Raw genomic sequence first — 17,278 nt, 5'->3', positions numbered from 1 at the left:
AATTAAATGGTTCAGAACTGAGTCCTAATTGATGGTGACAATAATGAAAATGAATTATTTACCGAAAGCTTATTTTTTCTTTTTTTTCCCCCTTGCTTTTACCTCTCATTATTCTGCTTGGAAACAGACTGTCCTATAATGATTTGAGTGTCCTGCTGTCAGTATTCAGACAAGGATTTGTCAGAATGTCTTAACACACACTAATATTTTCAGTAGGCTTTTAATAGAACCTTTTTCTCTGCAGTTCCTTTTAGTTCTAATATTTAACGTAGGGTCTTGCATCTCTTTTCATGTTTCTCTTTTTATTAACTTTCCAAATATATTCAGAAATCCCCTAATTTGTATCTAGCAATGACTTATGTATTGAAGCATTAAAAGGCACAATTAAAAGCATTGACGCTCATGTTGGAAACTGATAGAATACTATTAAAGTTCCTAGTTTAAGTATATGTGATTTGAAAAATATGAATTTTTAAAACAGCTATTTTTATAAAAAGGAAGAAATGTTCTTGAGAATTCCATCTTTTTTTCTTCTCCTTTTAGGAATTAAAAGTCCAGAAGAATTTAAAAAAAAAATGTCTAAAGCTGGGGAGGGAGTATAGCAAATTTTCATCAGAATGCTGATTTTTATTTGAAACTTTCAGGATGGAAAAAAATCAATCTTCAATTTTTTTGGAAGCAACATCTAATATTTAGCACCCACACTGTTCTAAATAAACTTAAGAAGAGCGATCTCCATAATGACTCACTAACATGGTACTGGGAGCTGTAGCTGGTCCTGCCTCCTTGGGTTGCTGCCCTCTTCACATGGCAGAGGGCAATTAGTGAATTTGTGACAACTCCTGATTCTGTTATGGCAACAGAAGGACAGGCTCATGGGGCTCATGGCTGCAGGAAAGGGGAGAAGCTTTGGAGAGCTGGTTTCTGGCTGGGCTATGAAAGGGTAGCTGGGGCTGCACGGCAAACAGCTGAGTGCTGCAGAATGTGGGTACAGCATTGTGTGCACGGCTGCCATAGAGTGTGAGGCTGTAACAGAACGTTCAGGTTCTCTGAGGCTTGTATGTGTTGACTTCAGCATGGAACAAGTAATTTGGGACTGTTGGGAGCATGGCTAAATGGATGACCTTAGAATACCTGTTGCTTTTCTCTTAGCCATGGCTGTTCTAAATATTTCTGTCTTTCATTTATTTTTTTATAAAGGCTTGGTATGGGAGGTTTGATGTCTTGCCAGGTAGCCTGGTGGGAATGCTCTGTTCAGTTATGCAAGAAGCATGGATTTGATCCCTGCCTCCTGCTACCATGCTCTTAGGAATACACGATACAGAAATAAAAGCATTAGCCTGCAGCCACACTGCTGTGCTGTGCTCCCACGGATCTCACGTGGGCAGCAAGGTCATCCCCACTCAGGACTCTCAGAGCTGGGGGTGTTCTGGCAGTGTGGAAAGGAGCCACTGAATAAAAGAATGTGCCTAGAACACTGTCCTCATCTGTGCTCCTCTCCAGGGACTTTCTACTCTTTGTGGTCCATTTTTTGTTACCATGGCTTTGCTGATATACCTTTATTTCAGAAATATGCTTTTTTTTTTTTTCAAGTCAACAAAGGTTAATACTGTGAGAATGTAAAATTGTGTAGATGCAATGTGAAGAATAGCACTTTGGAGTTCACAGCTGAGTCTTCCCAGCAACACTCAGGATAGAGAACTTTGCAATCCAACTTTTCCTTGCCAGCCAGTACAAGGTGCGTCAGACACTAGTTCAGTGCAGTCACACAAAGAGGTACCATTTTAACCTGGGCCAGTAATACAAGAGTCATTTTGTACTCATGCCTACACTGAGAAAGTTGCATTTTTATTGTTTATTGGGGTGGGGGGTGGTCCCAGCATTGCCTGAGGGCCTCAGCCCGAGCCCCATGTGAAATACTGCAGCACATTGTGCCCTGAGAACTTAGAGCCCGATGGGCAGTGCAGGGACAGGGCAACAGAAGGGCTCTGGCACTCATGAGGAATAAGTAATGTGACGCTGGTGAGTGATGTTTAGAGTTATGACTCCAGGGCTGAGCAGTAGGCTTGGAGATAGGGGAGAAAGTGTGGAAGCAGAAGGAGTTGAGGAGGAGGAGAAACAAGAGGGTCAAGAAAGGATACAGGTATGGCACTTCTATCGACTTCAGGCTCTGGTTCATTCCATTCCACTGTATTTTGCCCCAAAGCCCCACTGCTGGGGGAAGAGGAAAGCCACGTTTGTGAGGAAGTGTGTGGGAAAAGTGTCTCCAGATACCCGAGTCAGAAGAAAGCTTGTGCAAAAGGAAAGGGGCCCTTACTTCATCCCCCTGCAGTAAGAATACCTCAGAGGTAATACAGTATTCCTGTTACAGTTAGAACATCTATATGCCATGGGGAAATAAAGGTACTTCACCTTTTACTTTGCACTCCCAAATGACAGAACCCTGTTTAGTTTTGTGTCGTTTTTACATCTTGTGAGCACATACTGATCGTTGGTGTGCACTCAGACAAGGTGCTAATTGTCACCAGACACAGAACAAAGGTCACAGTTCCTTCCTGCCTGCTCTTCTAAGGCAACACTACAACCAAAGCATTAGAGTCACACCTGAAGCAAAATCTGAGCTCCAAACAATTCTAAAGGTTAGGTGAGCTCAGCCTTACATTCAACTGGAATAGCAAAACATCCCTCAGATCTGAAAAACCCTCAAACAAGAGGGATGTCTGGAGTAAGAGCTGATCTGTGTTCTGACCTTGTGCAAAAGCAACTCAGACAGTTCTGCCTGAATGTTTGACAAATGCTGTTCAACAGACTACAAGAATTTCCACCTCCTTCAAAACACAACCACAGCAGCCCTCTGTATTCTTCTCACCTATGCTTTTTACATTTTTTCCTTCAGGTTTTGGGTTTTATTTTATTAAATTTTGGTATTAAACATTATAATAAATATTAAGCAGCACCCTAAAAATATCAAAGATGGAAAAATATTATTGTTTCCATTTTTCTAGTGAGAAAAGTGAGGCACTACCTGCCCAAGGTGACTTTGCTCAGTAAAAGATAATAAAAGAAAGAGCAAGTTAATTTAATGTTTTGAAGGTTGAGTGTTTTGGTTTGCCTTTTTTTTTTTTTTTTTTTTAACTTCAGAAAAACACTCTGGTGGAAAAATGCAGCTTCAGAAATGTGAAAATGAGTTCAAATACAATATGAATCTAAAAGGGTTGGCTGCTGCACACAAATTTGTGTCTGTGACACAACAATAGATGAGTGATTGGTTTGTGTATATATAATTGCAATGGCTCTAGCCTACAGGAAAAAAAAGCTTTTATGTAAGAGTTCTGGGCAGGGTGGAAGCCCTTGAATATTGTAGTGATGGAAAAACTAACAGACAGAAGAAGACTCTAGACAGCAGGGCTCCTTTTGTTGGAGGAGAATGATACTGTGTGTGACTATGTTGGCTGAAACTTGCCAGTGCAAGGCAGTGCTGGGTGAGCCTGGTGGTCACAGGTGCCAGTCTGCTCCCTGAGAGTAGCCCTTGCTGAACTGAAAGGGTCCTGTCCTCCAGACCATCAAAAATAGCCTGTGAAAGGTTATGCAATGTTTCCAGCAAACATTTTTCTGGAGAGAGAAGAAACTGTGTCCAGTATTCCACTGGCTGGGAATGGTGTTGCTCCATCTCCACCAGCCAGTTCCAAGAGCCAAGCCCTGCAGCTGGATGGAGATTGGTGCCTTTGCAGCTGAATTAAACACTGTGTCAAGCAGCTGCTCTCCTGATCTGCCTCCAGATTCTTTCTGTGGCGTTGTCCACATCTGCTTGTGCCTGCTTAGACAGATCTTGTCTGCAAGACAGGAAGTTTCATATATGACAACATTACTCAGGAGTTCACAACCATTTACAGCCTCTCATTCAGGCTCTTCCTAGTGCTTTATCCAGTCCAGGGCCACCCTGCTATTGCCTCTCACCTCGGATTTGCTGTATTGCTGCTGCTCTGCCCACTCAGCCCAAGATCCAGTCTGCCTTTTCTCTCTCTCTGTTCGCTCTCTTTTTGTCCTTTAATGATGGATTTTGCAAACCTGCTGGCTCCTCTTCCTCAGGCTGGGAGGGGGACATGGGAAGGGACTGTATCAGCCTGCCATCACCTCTTGCATTCTCTTGAATTTTGTAAATGGTTTGAACTGGATTTCACCAAGCAGGAAAAAGCATTTGGAGGGCTTTCCATCAGCAGTATATAAATAACAATGGATAAGAATAGATTGGATTGTTGCTTCTTACATCCGCTTCCCCGTTTTATTTTTGACAGGTCCTGACACCCCCACACACGCTCCTTGTTCACATTTGGATAGATCTGATTTTTTATCTGCTTTGAGTTTTTGGCAGGATTTTCCATTCCTCACAGAGAGTTTCAATAGCTCCTACCCTGGTCGTTAGTGCTCGGGCCTTGTGCCTTTATGCTTTTCATACTTATGGGTCTTACCAGGCCCATCATTAAAACATCACAAGGGCAAGAACTGCACCTCCTGCAGGCTCTGAAACAAAGAAGCTGCTGCTGCTGCTGGCTACTGATCTCCTCTGCAACTCCACTGGGTCCAACATCACTCCCCCAAAGGTGTGGAACTGAGCAAACAATCTGCAACAGATGATTTATGTAATGAATTTACCCTTCTCCCCTGAGCTGAATATGCATGAGTGGGTGCTGATGTCTCCAAGTGCATTCCCTGTTTGAAGACGCTTGCCTTCTTTTTTTCCCCTGTGCACCACTTTTAATGCTACATATCAATCACAAGTGTTCCCTGGTGCATCCACAAGCCGGTATTTGCTATTCAAATGGTGTGAAGTTGTAACTGTTTACATAAGTTTTGAGAAATTGTTTCTGATCCTGAAGTGGAAAAGCATTCAAATACCTCTGTCATGTGCAGCACAAAGCCCTTTAAAGTGTGGGTTTAATGTTTACGGATGTGCTCTTACAATTCATTTTTCAGGAGCATTTGTGCTGGGAGACCTTGGTTGCTGCAATGGAAAAGGGAAGTGTGAAAGCAATACAATAACAAACTAGCGTAACATTCTTAAAAATTCTGTTTTTAAGACGAGTTTTAAATTGCCACCTCTAAACATGAGCAGTGGAGAGTGGTGTGAGACAAGAGATCCCCCCTTTTGCTTGCCATAGATAGCACAGAGCAAAGAAGCAGCCAAGTTCGGGCTGGAACTATTGGAGTGTCCAAAGGAAGGCACGAGGACGGCCAAGAGCCCGCAGGGGAAGCCCGTGAGGAGCAGCCGAGGGCCCTTGGAGGAGACTGAGGGCAGAGCGCACAGTGACATTGCACTTCCCGCAGAGGGGCAGGCCCTGCTCTGTTCTCCCTGGTGACCTGTGACCCCAGGGGATGTCCCGGGCTGTGCCAGGGCAGGGTCAGGCCGGGAATCAGGGAAAGGTTTCCCCAGAGGGCAGCGGGCACAGCCCCAGCTGCCGGAGCTCCGGGAGGTTTGGACAAGGCTCGGGGGTGTCCCGGGCCGGGCCGGGAGCTGCACTCGGCGGTGCCCGGGGCCCCTCCCGGCCCAGGCCATTCCCCGTCGGTCACTTCCTCTGGACGGCGGCCCGGGGTGGCGCCCCGGCCGGGCGGAAGTGACGCGGCCGTGAGGGCGGAAGCGGCGCGGGGCGTGGCGGCGGGCGGCAGGTGAGGAGCGCGCGGGGCGGGGCCGGGCCCCTCAGAGCCCTCAGAGCCCTCAGAGCTCCGAAAGCGGGAAGGGCCCCGGGAGCGGCCCCGGGGAGCAGCCGCGGCCCCGGTGGGTACTCGCCCGCCGGGCCGAGCGGGGCCTCCGCGGGAGGCTGCGCTGGGCCTGCGGCCTGTCACGTCCGGGCCCAGCCTGCTGATGGGCAGGAGAGCTGAGCGGCGTCTGTGAGGGAGGGACGGCCGGGTTGGAAAATGGTTCGTGGCACTTCTTGTCCTGGGTGCGTTAGGGAGAGCACTGCCTGCAGGTCGGAGGATTGTGGTCCCGCCCTCTGCCCGGTGTTGGTGAGGCCACGCCGGGAGTGCCGTGCCCGTTTCTGGGCTCCTCAGGGCGTGTGAGTCACGGGGCTCCAGCAGAGAGCGACAAAGCTGATTAAGGGTCTGCAGCGTCTCTCAGGTGAGGGCAGGCTGAGGGAGCTGGGTCTGTTCAGCCTCAAAAAAGAGTTTTCCAGACAAGCTGTGGAGTCTCCCTCACTGGATACTGAAGGGCCATTTGGGCTCAGTCCTGTGCTGGGTGCTCCAGGATGACTCTGCCTGAGCACGGGCTTGGGCCCGGTGACCCACTGAGTCCCGTCCAGCCTGAGCCCTTCTGTGATTGCTGTGGTGCTTCGGTGCTGAGCCATGGCATGAGCTGGGAGACCTGCCAGGCGGGCAGGGACATCAGTTTTGAGAGATTGTTTCTGATCCTGAAGTGGAAAAGCATTCAAAAAGCATTCAGATTCAAATGGAATCCTCAAGTTGGACTCCTGAGCTCCACACAGTGTTTCAGGGAATGGAAGGGCAGTGTAGACCAGGCACCCCGTGGGGACAGATGGGAGATGCTGCAGCCTGAAGGGAGTAACAAGAAAAAGAGAAGGAGGTGTCAGAGAGAGACCCGGGACTCTGTTGTGTGTTATGTAATTTTTGCTCAGAAGGTCAGCTAATGGCTTGTGGGGTTTGGGTATTTTGTACTATTCCAAGTACAGTCCCAGGCCAGTAGTTGTGCTGGTTGTAATGATTTGTAAAATAAAACCATATTGTCAATATTTGCAAGTGAACTCAAATGCTGATATGATAATTGCAGTTATTGTAATAATCTTTTCCTGTGTTTGAAATAAAGAATGAGTTGGCCAGCAGTAAGGAGACCACAGGACTACTAGACCCAGCTGTGCACATGAAGAGGAGATGCTGATGGATGTGAATTCATGTCCAGCAGTGATGGTCATTGATACTGTTTATTTTGGAAATCAACAGGAAATCCTGTGATAAGGTTTCCCACCTCCTTTTTGTTTGTTTGCTTTTCTGTGAGGGTTTTGTGTTTTGGTGGGGTTTTGTTTGGGTTTTTTTCCTTGGGTTATTAAATGCAGTTCAGATATTGAATGGTTGAATAGCACCGGGATTTTCCCAAAGACTCTTCCCAAAGAGGAGGCTCTTTATCCTTGTGCAGAGGAGACTAATTGTTGACTCTGCACAAGTCACAGTGCAGCTCCAACAGGGAGTGCCGGACAGTGCTGACAGTGCTTGTGGCATTTCACATGATGGAGGCAAATGTCACTTGGGAGTTTGCGGGGAATTACCTCTTTACTCCGTGGAGGTTGCCTGGCTGCTGTCCTGGCCGTGATTTGCAGGCTGGGCTGAGCTGTCCTGGAGTAGATGAGGTAGAAGCCAGAGCTGCCCCCATTCCTTGGCTGTTCCCTGGAATACAGAGCCTTCCTGGAGCAGGGAGAGGAAGTGGAGCGGAGAGTGTTGCTCCTGCCAGAGGCAAGGCCTGGAAGTAAAGTGGCTTTGGCATGTCCTTGTAGTGGCTTTTCTGCATGGCAGTGTTCTGGGAATCAGAGGTGCTCCAGTCAACTGTCCCTTGCTTAGACTTTATTTTAGGAAGGTTGGCTGATAAATTCTCCTGATATTTCATTACGTTTGTCTTGTCTGAGTAGCAAAGCTGGGGTGTAGAGGCTGCCTGATATATCTCTGTATTCCTGGCATGCCTTGAATGGGGAGAAACAGCCACACCTCCAGAGCCCTGAGGCAGAAGAGTGCCTGAGGCACTCCCAGAGCAGCACAGGCTGCTATTCTTAGCATCTGTCCTTCTTCTATCACTCCAGGTATTTAAACTGAGTTTTAAATCTTCATTCCTTCAGATACAAAGTGCTGTTCTCTTCTCTCAGCTCAGGAGTTCACGGGCCAGAAAACTTAAAGCAGATAATTCTGCAATCTGCCTTCTGGGTAACACCAGGTGATTGTGGTCAGGTCAGGCTCAGCTTGGGGAGTCAAAGGGAACAGCAGAAATTGAGGGCTGGGGGAAAATAGTATTGAAGTAATCCTGAGAGCAAAGCAGATTTTTTTTTTTTTTTTAATATATATATAACATTTTTTTAGATTAAAGGTAACGTGCAGAGGAAGAAGAGGATTATGTCTGAAATTGTTATGTTTCCCATGGCTGTGGTGTAAGAGAATGAAGGGAATCATTTTTATCACTCAGAAAAGCAATTTCTGTGGCTAATCAGCTCCGCTTAGACCCCTTCACAGGAAAACATTTCCCAGAAAATAGCCCATCCAGGTGTCATTTATCTGACCCAGCTGTTTGTCAGCTCCTGTCAATCAGGCCGTTCTTAGGGATATTCCTTCTCGCAAATGTGAACAGACTCGAAGACATTCCTGATTTAGTGAGTTCCTCTCCTGTCTTCTAGAAACGCAAGCATTACCTTTGCTTTTGAATGTATAAAACAGGCAGGAATTGATCTGATTGCTGGATTGATTTGGTTGTTTCCTAAACTGAATGTCTGAGGCTTTGTTGTAATGTGGCATGTGGAGCCTGGGGGCTGTAAAACTCCAGAACTTTGGAGCAAAGGGTGCTGAATGTGGAGGTGCCAACCAGGGCATTGCAAGTTATGGTTTGTGGCTCTGGGATGTGGCAGTGGTTACATCTGCAGCTGGGCTCACTCTACAGGAGGGTGGAGATGGTTTGCATCAGGAAATTAGAGGGAAAAACTAGCTGCATCTTTCTGTCTTTCTTTCTTTCTTGTTTGTTTGTTTGGGGTTTTTTGGTTTGTTGGTTTTTTGGTTTTGGTTTTTTTTTTTTGTACATGGTGTGTTTCTGGAAGTAAGTATTGCTGTGGTCTGATAGTGAGAATGAGAAGCTCCACACATTCTGCAGGAAGCTCTACATCATCATTCTGGTTATCCTGGTTTTGGAATTCCATTGTTTAAGAGAACTTACTGCAGAGAAATGTCTCTCTAGAGGGCTTTGCATAGCCAGTGGCTTCTGTGTACTTCAGGCATACAAAACCCAAGTCCCCATTGGGGAAGTCAAAGAGCAAGCTGTGACTGGACGTTTGGGGCTGGATTCTTAACTTCAGTTGTGATGTCTGTATAGTAGGTGTAGCTTTGTTTAGGCTTCCTTTGTAATAAATAATGATAGGAGGGGAAGGCAGGCAATTAGCAGAGCGTTTGTGGTCAGTTGTGTGCGCTGCCCTGGAATGGGGTCAATTGTTCATTACAGCAGCTGATTGTCTGCATTACCGATGAGAGCCAAAGGTGGCAGTGCAGAGGGGATTATCTGATTAACTTTAGAAATCAACATCTGTCTGTCAAAATGAGCTTTATGTATCCAGCTGGAGGAAATCAATTTCAGCCCGTGCTCAGAGGACAGGGCCTTCTCAGCAAGGTGAGGGAGGTTGTCTGTGTTGAGGGGAAAGATTGTCCTGGAGACAGCAGTGGCTTAGAGGGGTCCTTATCTTATGGAGCTGGCAGGATTGAAGTGCACCTTAAAATTCATTTAAGTCTCTACTTTTCAGATTCTCTTAAAAAAATACTGTGATAGCATTCTCTCTTCTGGAGAGTCAATATTATTTGTATCTAATCCATCTTTAAATGTCTGGTATTTTGCCAAAGACTTGCCACATGCTGTTGTAAAGCTGGGCTCTGGGATCTCAAATTTTGATTCTTTCTCTTAAGCCTAAGTGGAATATGGCAGTGTGTGACAAACCAACAAGCTCTGGGTAGTTTTTAGGGTAAGAGGGAGTCTCCAGATGTCACCTGTATTACCTGCCGCAGCTACTATTTCTTTCAATGCAAAGTGCCTGAGCCAAAGGTCTTTTTAACAGGCTCTGGATTCTTGAGAAGGAGGTGCCTTAAATGCTGGGCTCACGCTTTCAGAAGTGGATTTTTGACAGGCCACTGCTTTTCTTCAAGTGCTCCTGCTGACTGCCAGGCTCCTCAGTGCTCTGCTGCTCCTGCAGGACCGTGGTGAGATGTGAGGCTGACTTTTTGGAAAGGTTTTGGTTGTTCAGGTAGTCCCGTATCAATGAGCAGTTGTGGGAGCAGGCGATGCCCTGTAGGATTCATTTTCTACATGGGCTTTTTTTTTGTTGCTGGTGTTCTTCTGCAAGGATAGGCTGAAAGACTGAGATTGGGTAAGTGTCCTCTAAAGCTGGAGGAGAGGAGCTGAAAAGCCTTTTACAGCTGTGGCTAAAATAACCTTGTGATGGAGATTGGGCTGTGGTGTGCTCCTGCTGCTCAGAGGGAGGGAGAATGATGGCTTCTCAAGCTTTTCATTTTCCTGCCTCTGTTGCCAATTTCTGTGTCTGGGGAACTCCAGCTCCTCAGTTTAAATTCACTTCTTGATAGTGGGCAGGGTGGGACAGCTGAAAGCTGGAGTAGTTTTGTTCCAAAAATAGCACTGGGAGGCAAAATCCCAGCCAATGCCAAGCACTCTAAAGATGGAGAAACCCCACTCTTGCCTGAAATAGCTATTTAGAGGTCTTGAGACCAAAGCAGTAACATCTGGAACGGAGTTTGAGGGTGCTACTGTAAGAGACATGGAGTAACATGAGCACCCTGGTGGAGTACAGCCTGCTACGAGGCCTAATTAGGGTCTTGTTAATGCTTTCTTTCATCACTGCCTTCCAGCTTCAGATGGTGATTACACCTATTTATAGGGGCAGAGTTCCTTAATATTCAGCACAGTGTACTTTCTAACCAGTCAAATCAGTAGCATCTGCATCCTTGATTGCTGCTTAATAACACTGTAGAAGATGGTTAATTAAAAAATATAAATAGACTTTTCATCCTCTTAACTTACCAAAGTTGGATTAGCACAAGGACCGTGGTGAGCCTCTCATCTCACTGCAGGAAATGCATCCTGCCCTCTTATCCAGGATAGTTACCTCTGATGTGCTCTGCTGAAGGACTGAATTTCATCCCCTCCCATGAGTGTCAACACAGGGCGGAACGACTGGATGCTGCATCATAATAGGACATGTATGTAGGCTCCTGTGCTGCATTTGAGCAATTTCCAGCTTTGTTTCAGTGTCTACATCTGTGTAAGTGTGTGTGCGCACTGCCTTATCCTGCCCCTCAACAGGAAGAGCATATACAATGACATCTTTTGCTTTTCAAATCTTTTTAAAATACAGCTTTCTGGTTTTGCAGCTGGTAAACTCATAGGAGTGTGCTTTATCTGTGGAGGGCAAAGTGTTGTAATTAACTTTTTATATTGTTCTTATTTTTTCCTTGGAGGATTTAATTCTGAAATTTTGTTGGGGTAGTCTCTAGGCAAGCCTCTAGAACAGTCAAGGTATGACTTGAACATGCTAGCAGATTTGACCATGGGAAATTGTTTGTTCAGGTAAACATGGTACAAAGTGTTATGTGTAAGAAATTACTCCCAGGGAGGAGTTTGGGATGACTTGTAATGGTTGACCAAGTGGTGGAAGTGACTTTCCTTTGCCAGAGGAGACAGGATGTTCTGAAAGCTGTGCCCAGAGCCTGTCTGCTCCATCTCTGGGGTGTGTCTGGTCTTAACCCGTGGTTCATTTCTGCCTTGCTCTGTTCCCTCTTCAGAACCATTCTGGTGGTGATGGGGCAGTGGGGTGTGGTGAGGGATATGCAGACATTTGTTATATTGCATATTGCTGATTCCTGTGTCCTTACAGGTGGCCACAAGGCACGGATCTTTTATTAGGATCCTACAAAAGAGACACAGGGTTAGAGGTAACCTGTCACTTCTTCTTGGAGATGTTACTGCCCGTGGGATTTAACGGCCTCTAGTTCTTGCTGCCTTTCCAGAAGCAGCAGCACAGTAGCTGCTGAAGCAGCCATTGTAGCTTTGAAGCACACACACTCATTTTTTTCAAAGTATTTAATCCCACTTCTCCCCTGAGCCTGGTCTTTTTAGTTTCTTGAAACGTTAAGGAAGCTGGTATTGTTGGTGACTTGCCTTAGTCTCCCTTTATTTTCACAGCAAAGTGCACGTCTGGTAAGTGCTTGTATATAGTTTACATTCTGCCTCTGTTAACGGCAGCCAAGCTATTTTTTTAGTATTGCCTTTGTTTATGTTCCTTTGAAAAACTAAGATATTTTAAGGTTGTGGGGTTGTTTTATCTTTAGATAATCATTCCAATGGTCAATCCTCCATAGAGCAGTACTTTCTAAAGAAGTTAGGGAGGACTTGCTTCTTTTACAAACTCTGTTTGCTCTGTAGCAAGTTTTTTTGGGGTTGCCTTGACATAAGTTTTATTGTTATGGAGAGAGGTGAGCAAAGCAGGTGGGGTGTTTCTCTGCCTGCCCAGAGCAGTGAATTTTATACTTCCTTTTCCAGGGGCAGAGCTCCACGTGTCCCTCAGAGTATTGGACTTGGCTCTGGTGAGTGCACAAGTAAGCCCAGCTGTTGGTTCCAAATGCCTCAAAACCCTGGAGTGCTCAGCCTGTGTCTGCCCTGGTTTATGTCTTTTGGGAAGGAGAGACAGTCTGGTGGAGATTTGTGTTCCCCACTGCTGCTGTTTCTCTCGCTTTTCCAGTGTGAGAGTTGGAGCTGAGAGGGAGAGAACAGCTCTGAGTGCGGAGGAACAGACACCAGCCCTGGGAAGGTTTGGACCAGCTCACCTGGGGTGAAAGGCACAGACAGCTGGAGGCACAAGTGCAAATATGAGCAGTCAGCAGCTCTAGAGCTTCCAAATCAGGACATAACACTTGGAAGCAGGTGGTGCAGTGAGAAAACAGCCTTTTTCTCTTTATTTTCACTTTAATAAGGTAAATGAGGTTATTATATAACATCAGAGCATATTTGTCTTCATCATGAAAGTTGACATAGAAAAAATAATTGAATTAAAAATGGCTGGAACCCTCAGATGCTGCAGCTCTTTTCCAGAGCCTCTTTGATCACAAAAGCTCTGTGTTGCTGTTTCTTCTGCTTTGTGTGACCCATTGGTGGTCACACCACGAGTGATTAAATCTCTTGGGTGATCTCACATCTTTTTTTGTGACTCATACTTCCTTTGGGCACGTGTGTCCATTTCACAGTGTAGCATCAGAGTGTTTCATGTCAGCCCTCATAACTCCAGCACGCTGTACTCCTGCAGGACACACCAGCTCCCTCTGAAAGAGTCTGGAGTCATGCTGGAAACAGTTTGTTGATTTGCTAGAAGTCCCTTCTGTACATAAGATATAAGCAGTTTATTTGCACCTTTGCTGTTCGTGTTACTTGAAGGCTTGGCACCCATTGGATAGGGTAGAAGAGTTGACATATTTTAACATGCAGCACTCGCTTTTTTTATTTTTTAATGTACTAATTCTGATAGTGGAGCATGGAGTTTGAGGTAAAAGAAGAGTCAGTCTTACTGAGTGATGTTCAGTCTTTGCTTTCCTTCCTGGCTTCTGCAGGGAATATTTTGAATTTCCCCTTTTAAAATATTCCTAATTCCTGCAGTCTCTCTTTTACATGAAGCAATTCTCCTTTTATTCCAACCAGATGCTGACGCCCTTACTCAAATTGTTTGTAAAACTGCCGTATTTCTCCAATTATTTTGGTCCTAAGAAGTAACAAATAGCATCTGTGGCATGAGATTTTGCATGGGTCTAGTCATTTAGGTTTTTACTCCTCCTTGCTATAGACCTCCAACTTGTTCTCTTGCACAGAAAGAATTGTCTCTTGTATCTGTCTCTGGCAGTAATTTCCAGAGTCTGCCGTATTTCTCCGCTGTGTTGTTTTGGCTTTTTTAGGAAAGGTGAGAATCCGAAGCTCATTTGAGATCTTTACTGAGAACCTGTGAGGGTGATATTTACCGACAGACAAACTGTGACACTGTGAGCAGGAGCACCCAGGGACTTTCCTGCTTTGCCCAGTACTGGGCCCTCCTCTCTGTGCAAGGGAGCAGTGGGGCCTGGAGGAAAGTCTGTACCCTCTGACTGCAGGGAAAGAAATGGTTTGGGAGTAGCTAGAGGAGCGCTGCTCTGTCAGCCAGCAGCTGAACTGAGCTTGGTTTTAAAAAGGACACCAGGAGAATTAGGATTGGTGAGAGTCTGGGAGATCATATTGGGGCTGTATCATCTCATCTGGCCTCAAGAGATGAAAATCTTGCCTTTCAGGACCACCTTTACACAGGAATGGTTTCGATAATGAAACAAGTTTCGGAAGTTTCCTTCTTGCCCCTGCTTCCCACTATGCTTCATGACTGGACAATTACAGCTGTTTATCTGTCTGTGGTAAATTGGGTCATTGAACTGATTTGAGTTAAAAATAGGCATCTCAAACATCAGCAGCGCTGATCTGACCAGTGGCAGGGAGGATTATAAACTCCTTTTGCTGCTGGGGCCAGAGTAACTCATAACCACGTCCTTGCTGTGTTATCTGGTTTGTTCTGTGGTGGCAGTCAAATAGGAGATCTGGAAGGAAAAGTATTGAAGCTTGATTGTGGTCAGCAGATCAAACACTGCTGTCTCAAAATTAGCTGTACTCCTCTCAGATTAACTTGTATGTTTTACGGCTCTAAATAATAATTTCCTGTCTGCAGAGCAGGCCCAGTCAAGAAGACTAATCAGTGTGCATACATTGCTGCTAAAGAGTGCAGATACAGAGTCTGGCTGCCAGTGATGCATGAAATGAAACACAATAGGTCTAGGCTTCCTAGACTGGCAGCAGAGCCAGCTTTCTAATGGCTGAGCTTGATCTTGCAAATTTATTAACTGTGGAAAGGCTTCTACGTGCCCTTACATCTTATGTGGTTCATTACGAAACACCTCCACCAAAAAACCTGAAAACAGCTCAGCAAACCCCATCTCCCAAAAGAATACCTTCAAGTAACAGCCACATCACAATTACAGAAAGCTTTTACCACCCTACTGTGGTATCATCTTAAAGGAAAGATTTGGAGAGGGTGGATGGTGTTTCTTAAATACACAGAAATGGCTGCGGGCAAGTCTAATCTGTTATCTCTTTGTTTTGTGAAGCAAGACAGGGAATTTAAAGAATGTGTGAAGACCCCTCTAATTTCCACTTATTAAAGTGGGTTTTTATGTTGTGACTACCTCTCTTCAGGCTCCTGATTTGTGAATTTCTCCAGTATGGGCTGTGTTTCTACATTATTCTCAGCCTGCACTGCTGTATAGCCAGGAATGCAGGTTGCACACAGCACTCCTCTCTGGACCAGCTCCTGCAGACTTCCAAGTACCACAGAGGGAATGTGGTGCATCATGAGATATCCCTGGTTGTTTCTGCTACCCTGGTTTTTTCATCCTCCTTTGTTTTGCTTCTCTTCAGCTTAATGAATATTTTCTTATACAGATTTACACAGCTCTGTGTGATGAAACCCTGGAATGAGCACCTGTAAACTGTGGTTTTTACAGCCTGAATGAGAAGAGACACGGACAAAACAAGTTTGAAGGGAGTTGTGTAGACCTAGCAGTAGAGTTTGGGTTAGAAAACTGTATGGATAATGTCTACTCTGTTCATTCTTCAAAATGTCCTAACAGTAATGCATTTGTGAGTTTGCAATTTCCAATGTGCTCAAAGAAATTGATTTTTTTTTCTTTATATTCTTTCGAGTACCAGGAACTTTTTTGTTATTTTTGTGAGTAAAGACAGGGGAGGCAAACTTTCTGGGAATTGCTGAGGGGAAGGTGAGCAAGGCTCAGGATGGAAACAAGGGTGACCTCCTGGCTGAGCTGTAGAGCAGCAGTGGTGCTGGCCCAGCTGCCTCCAAAAGTGTGCTACAGCTTGTGAGGTGTGTGGCACACAACTGAAACATTTCAGGTGACTGGTCAGGCTTGGGATATGAAAGGGTTCTAAAATAAGGAGGCTTATTTCAAGATAGTTACTAAGGAAAAATCCAGTGACCAGAAGTAACAAACAGCTCCTGGGAGTCTCAGAATAGAAGAACTCTCATTAACCTACTTAGAGCAAGGGGCTGTGTGCCCATGCATGCCTTGTAATTTCGTGGCTTCTGTTCTTGGAAGGGCCTGATGGTGTTTCTTGGAGCAGAAGTGCAAGATGAAGTACTGCCTTTTGCTGATAGGGTTGGAAGACCTGAAATATCCACAAAGATCATGAGGAGAGAGAGGAGGGGACAGGGTGATTTCTGATGAGTCTTGTTGCCACTCTAAACTAACTTTGCTTCTAACTCTGGTCTTTGTTTTCAGCACAATATGAGCAATATGTTCAGCACAATATGTTAAGTAGCATGCTAAAATAAAATTATTGTTTCCAAGAACATTCAGATACACAAGAGATTCCCACCTCACTGTAGCTGCCTTGAATGTATTAAAAGTCCAATATGTCAGGCACAAGTAATAAGGCTTTCTCCTCAGCTCACCAGTTCTGTTGCAAATGCTTTCCTAGAACGAGTATTAGAGCAGCAAGTAGAAGTTCTTGTGCTTTCGCTGTAATGACCTGTTTGTTCTTTCCCTTAGGCACAATGGCTGCAGTGGCCCAGAAGCACTTTTTGGAAGGGCAGCCATACTCCGTGCCCCTGATCCAGCCGGACCTGCGCAGGGAGGAGGCCGTGCAGCAGGTGGCAGATGCACTTCAGTACCTGCAAAAGGTGTCAGGCGATATCTTCAACAGGTGAGGTGCTCTCCTGGGGGTTGGGTGCTCAGCATTCAGCCTTACAAAGCAGGGTGCTGTGATCAGGTTGCAGCAGTGAAAGGGCATTGTGTTGGTAAGCAAAGGAAGTTCAGAAAAGGGATGAAAAAGGACCAGATGCACTTCAATACGAGTTTATTAGATTTGAGTCTGTCAAAGTTGAGCATAATGAAATGGCTGCAGTTAGCCAGAGAATGTTGGTTATTAATTTTTTTTATTCAGTGGCAGACTTCCACAAATTGCATTACTGGTTCTGCTGCACTTATCCTTTATTCCTTCTTGCTCGTGTATTAAAGGGGAGGCTTTGTTATTTGGAGTATCTTGAAGATGCGCCTTTTTGAGTCATTGTACTTGAAGCAGTGAAGTAGAAAATGTCTCTTTGTTCTTATCTCTGCAACGTACAAACTGTTCTCTTTGGGCTTTTGGTGTTTACACTTCCCTTTTTGGGTGTTGGAAGGGCTGAGTGCCCTGAGTGAGGCTGGGTTTCTTGCCCCAGTATCATAATCTGTCAAAGTCCATCTCTTCAAGGGTTTGGTACAGACTTGGCACCTCTTGCGTATGATCCTCTTTAGAATTGGATTGGTAAGACTGTCTATATAGCAGATCAGAGAGATTCTTGTGTTTGCTTGCAAATGATGGTAGATAACACGGTGCTTTTTTCTGTCCAGCGCCGTCTTTGGCATATCAGTGCTCTGAGATGGGGTGTAGTATCATTGAAAGGAAGCA

General features: G+C 45.4%; 1 protein-coding gene across 6 annotated transcripts in view; it reads left to right on the top strand.

Annotated features, from left to right (window-relative positions):
• Nucleotides 1–5,634: 5,634 nt before the first annotated feature.
• Nucleotides 5,635–17,278, top strand: part of WASHC1 (WASH complex subunit 1) — a gene marked incomplete at its 5' end in the record, with an annotated part of 31,467 nt that continues 19,823 nt past the window's right edge. Inside the window, 4 exons of one of the 6 annotated variants that reach the window (XM_083859860.1) lie at nucleotides 5,648–5,664; nucleotides 6,818–6,967; nucleotides 12,296–12,339; nucleotides 16,381–16,534. In XM_083859860.1, the coding sequence (XP_083715986.1) occupies nucleotides 16,386–16,534 (149 nt within the window). Of the gene's footprint in view, nucleotides 5,665–5,871; nucleotides 5,917–6,817; nucleotides 6,968–12,295; nucleotides 12,340–16,355; nucleotides 16,535–17,278 lie in introns of those variants that run through there. The other 5 variants (XM_083859861.1, XM_083859862.1, XM_083859859.1 and 2 more) reach the window with 5 other exon arrangements.

This window comes from Zosterops lateralis (assembly GCF_965231275.1).
Source record: "Zosterops lateralis genome assembly, chromosome: 4".
In the NCBI taxonomy this organism is placed as follows: domain Eukaryota; kingdom Metazoa; phylum Chordata; class Aves; order Passeriformes; family Zosteropidae; genus Zosterops; species Zosterops lateralis.
This window is presented reverse-complemented; position numbering and strand designations above follow the sequence as displayed.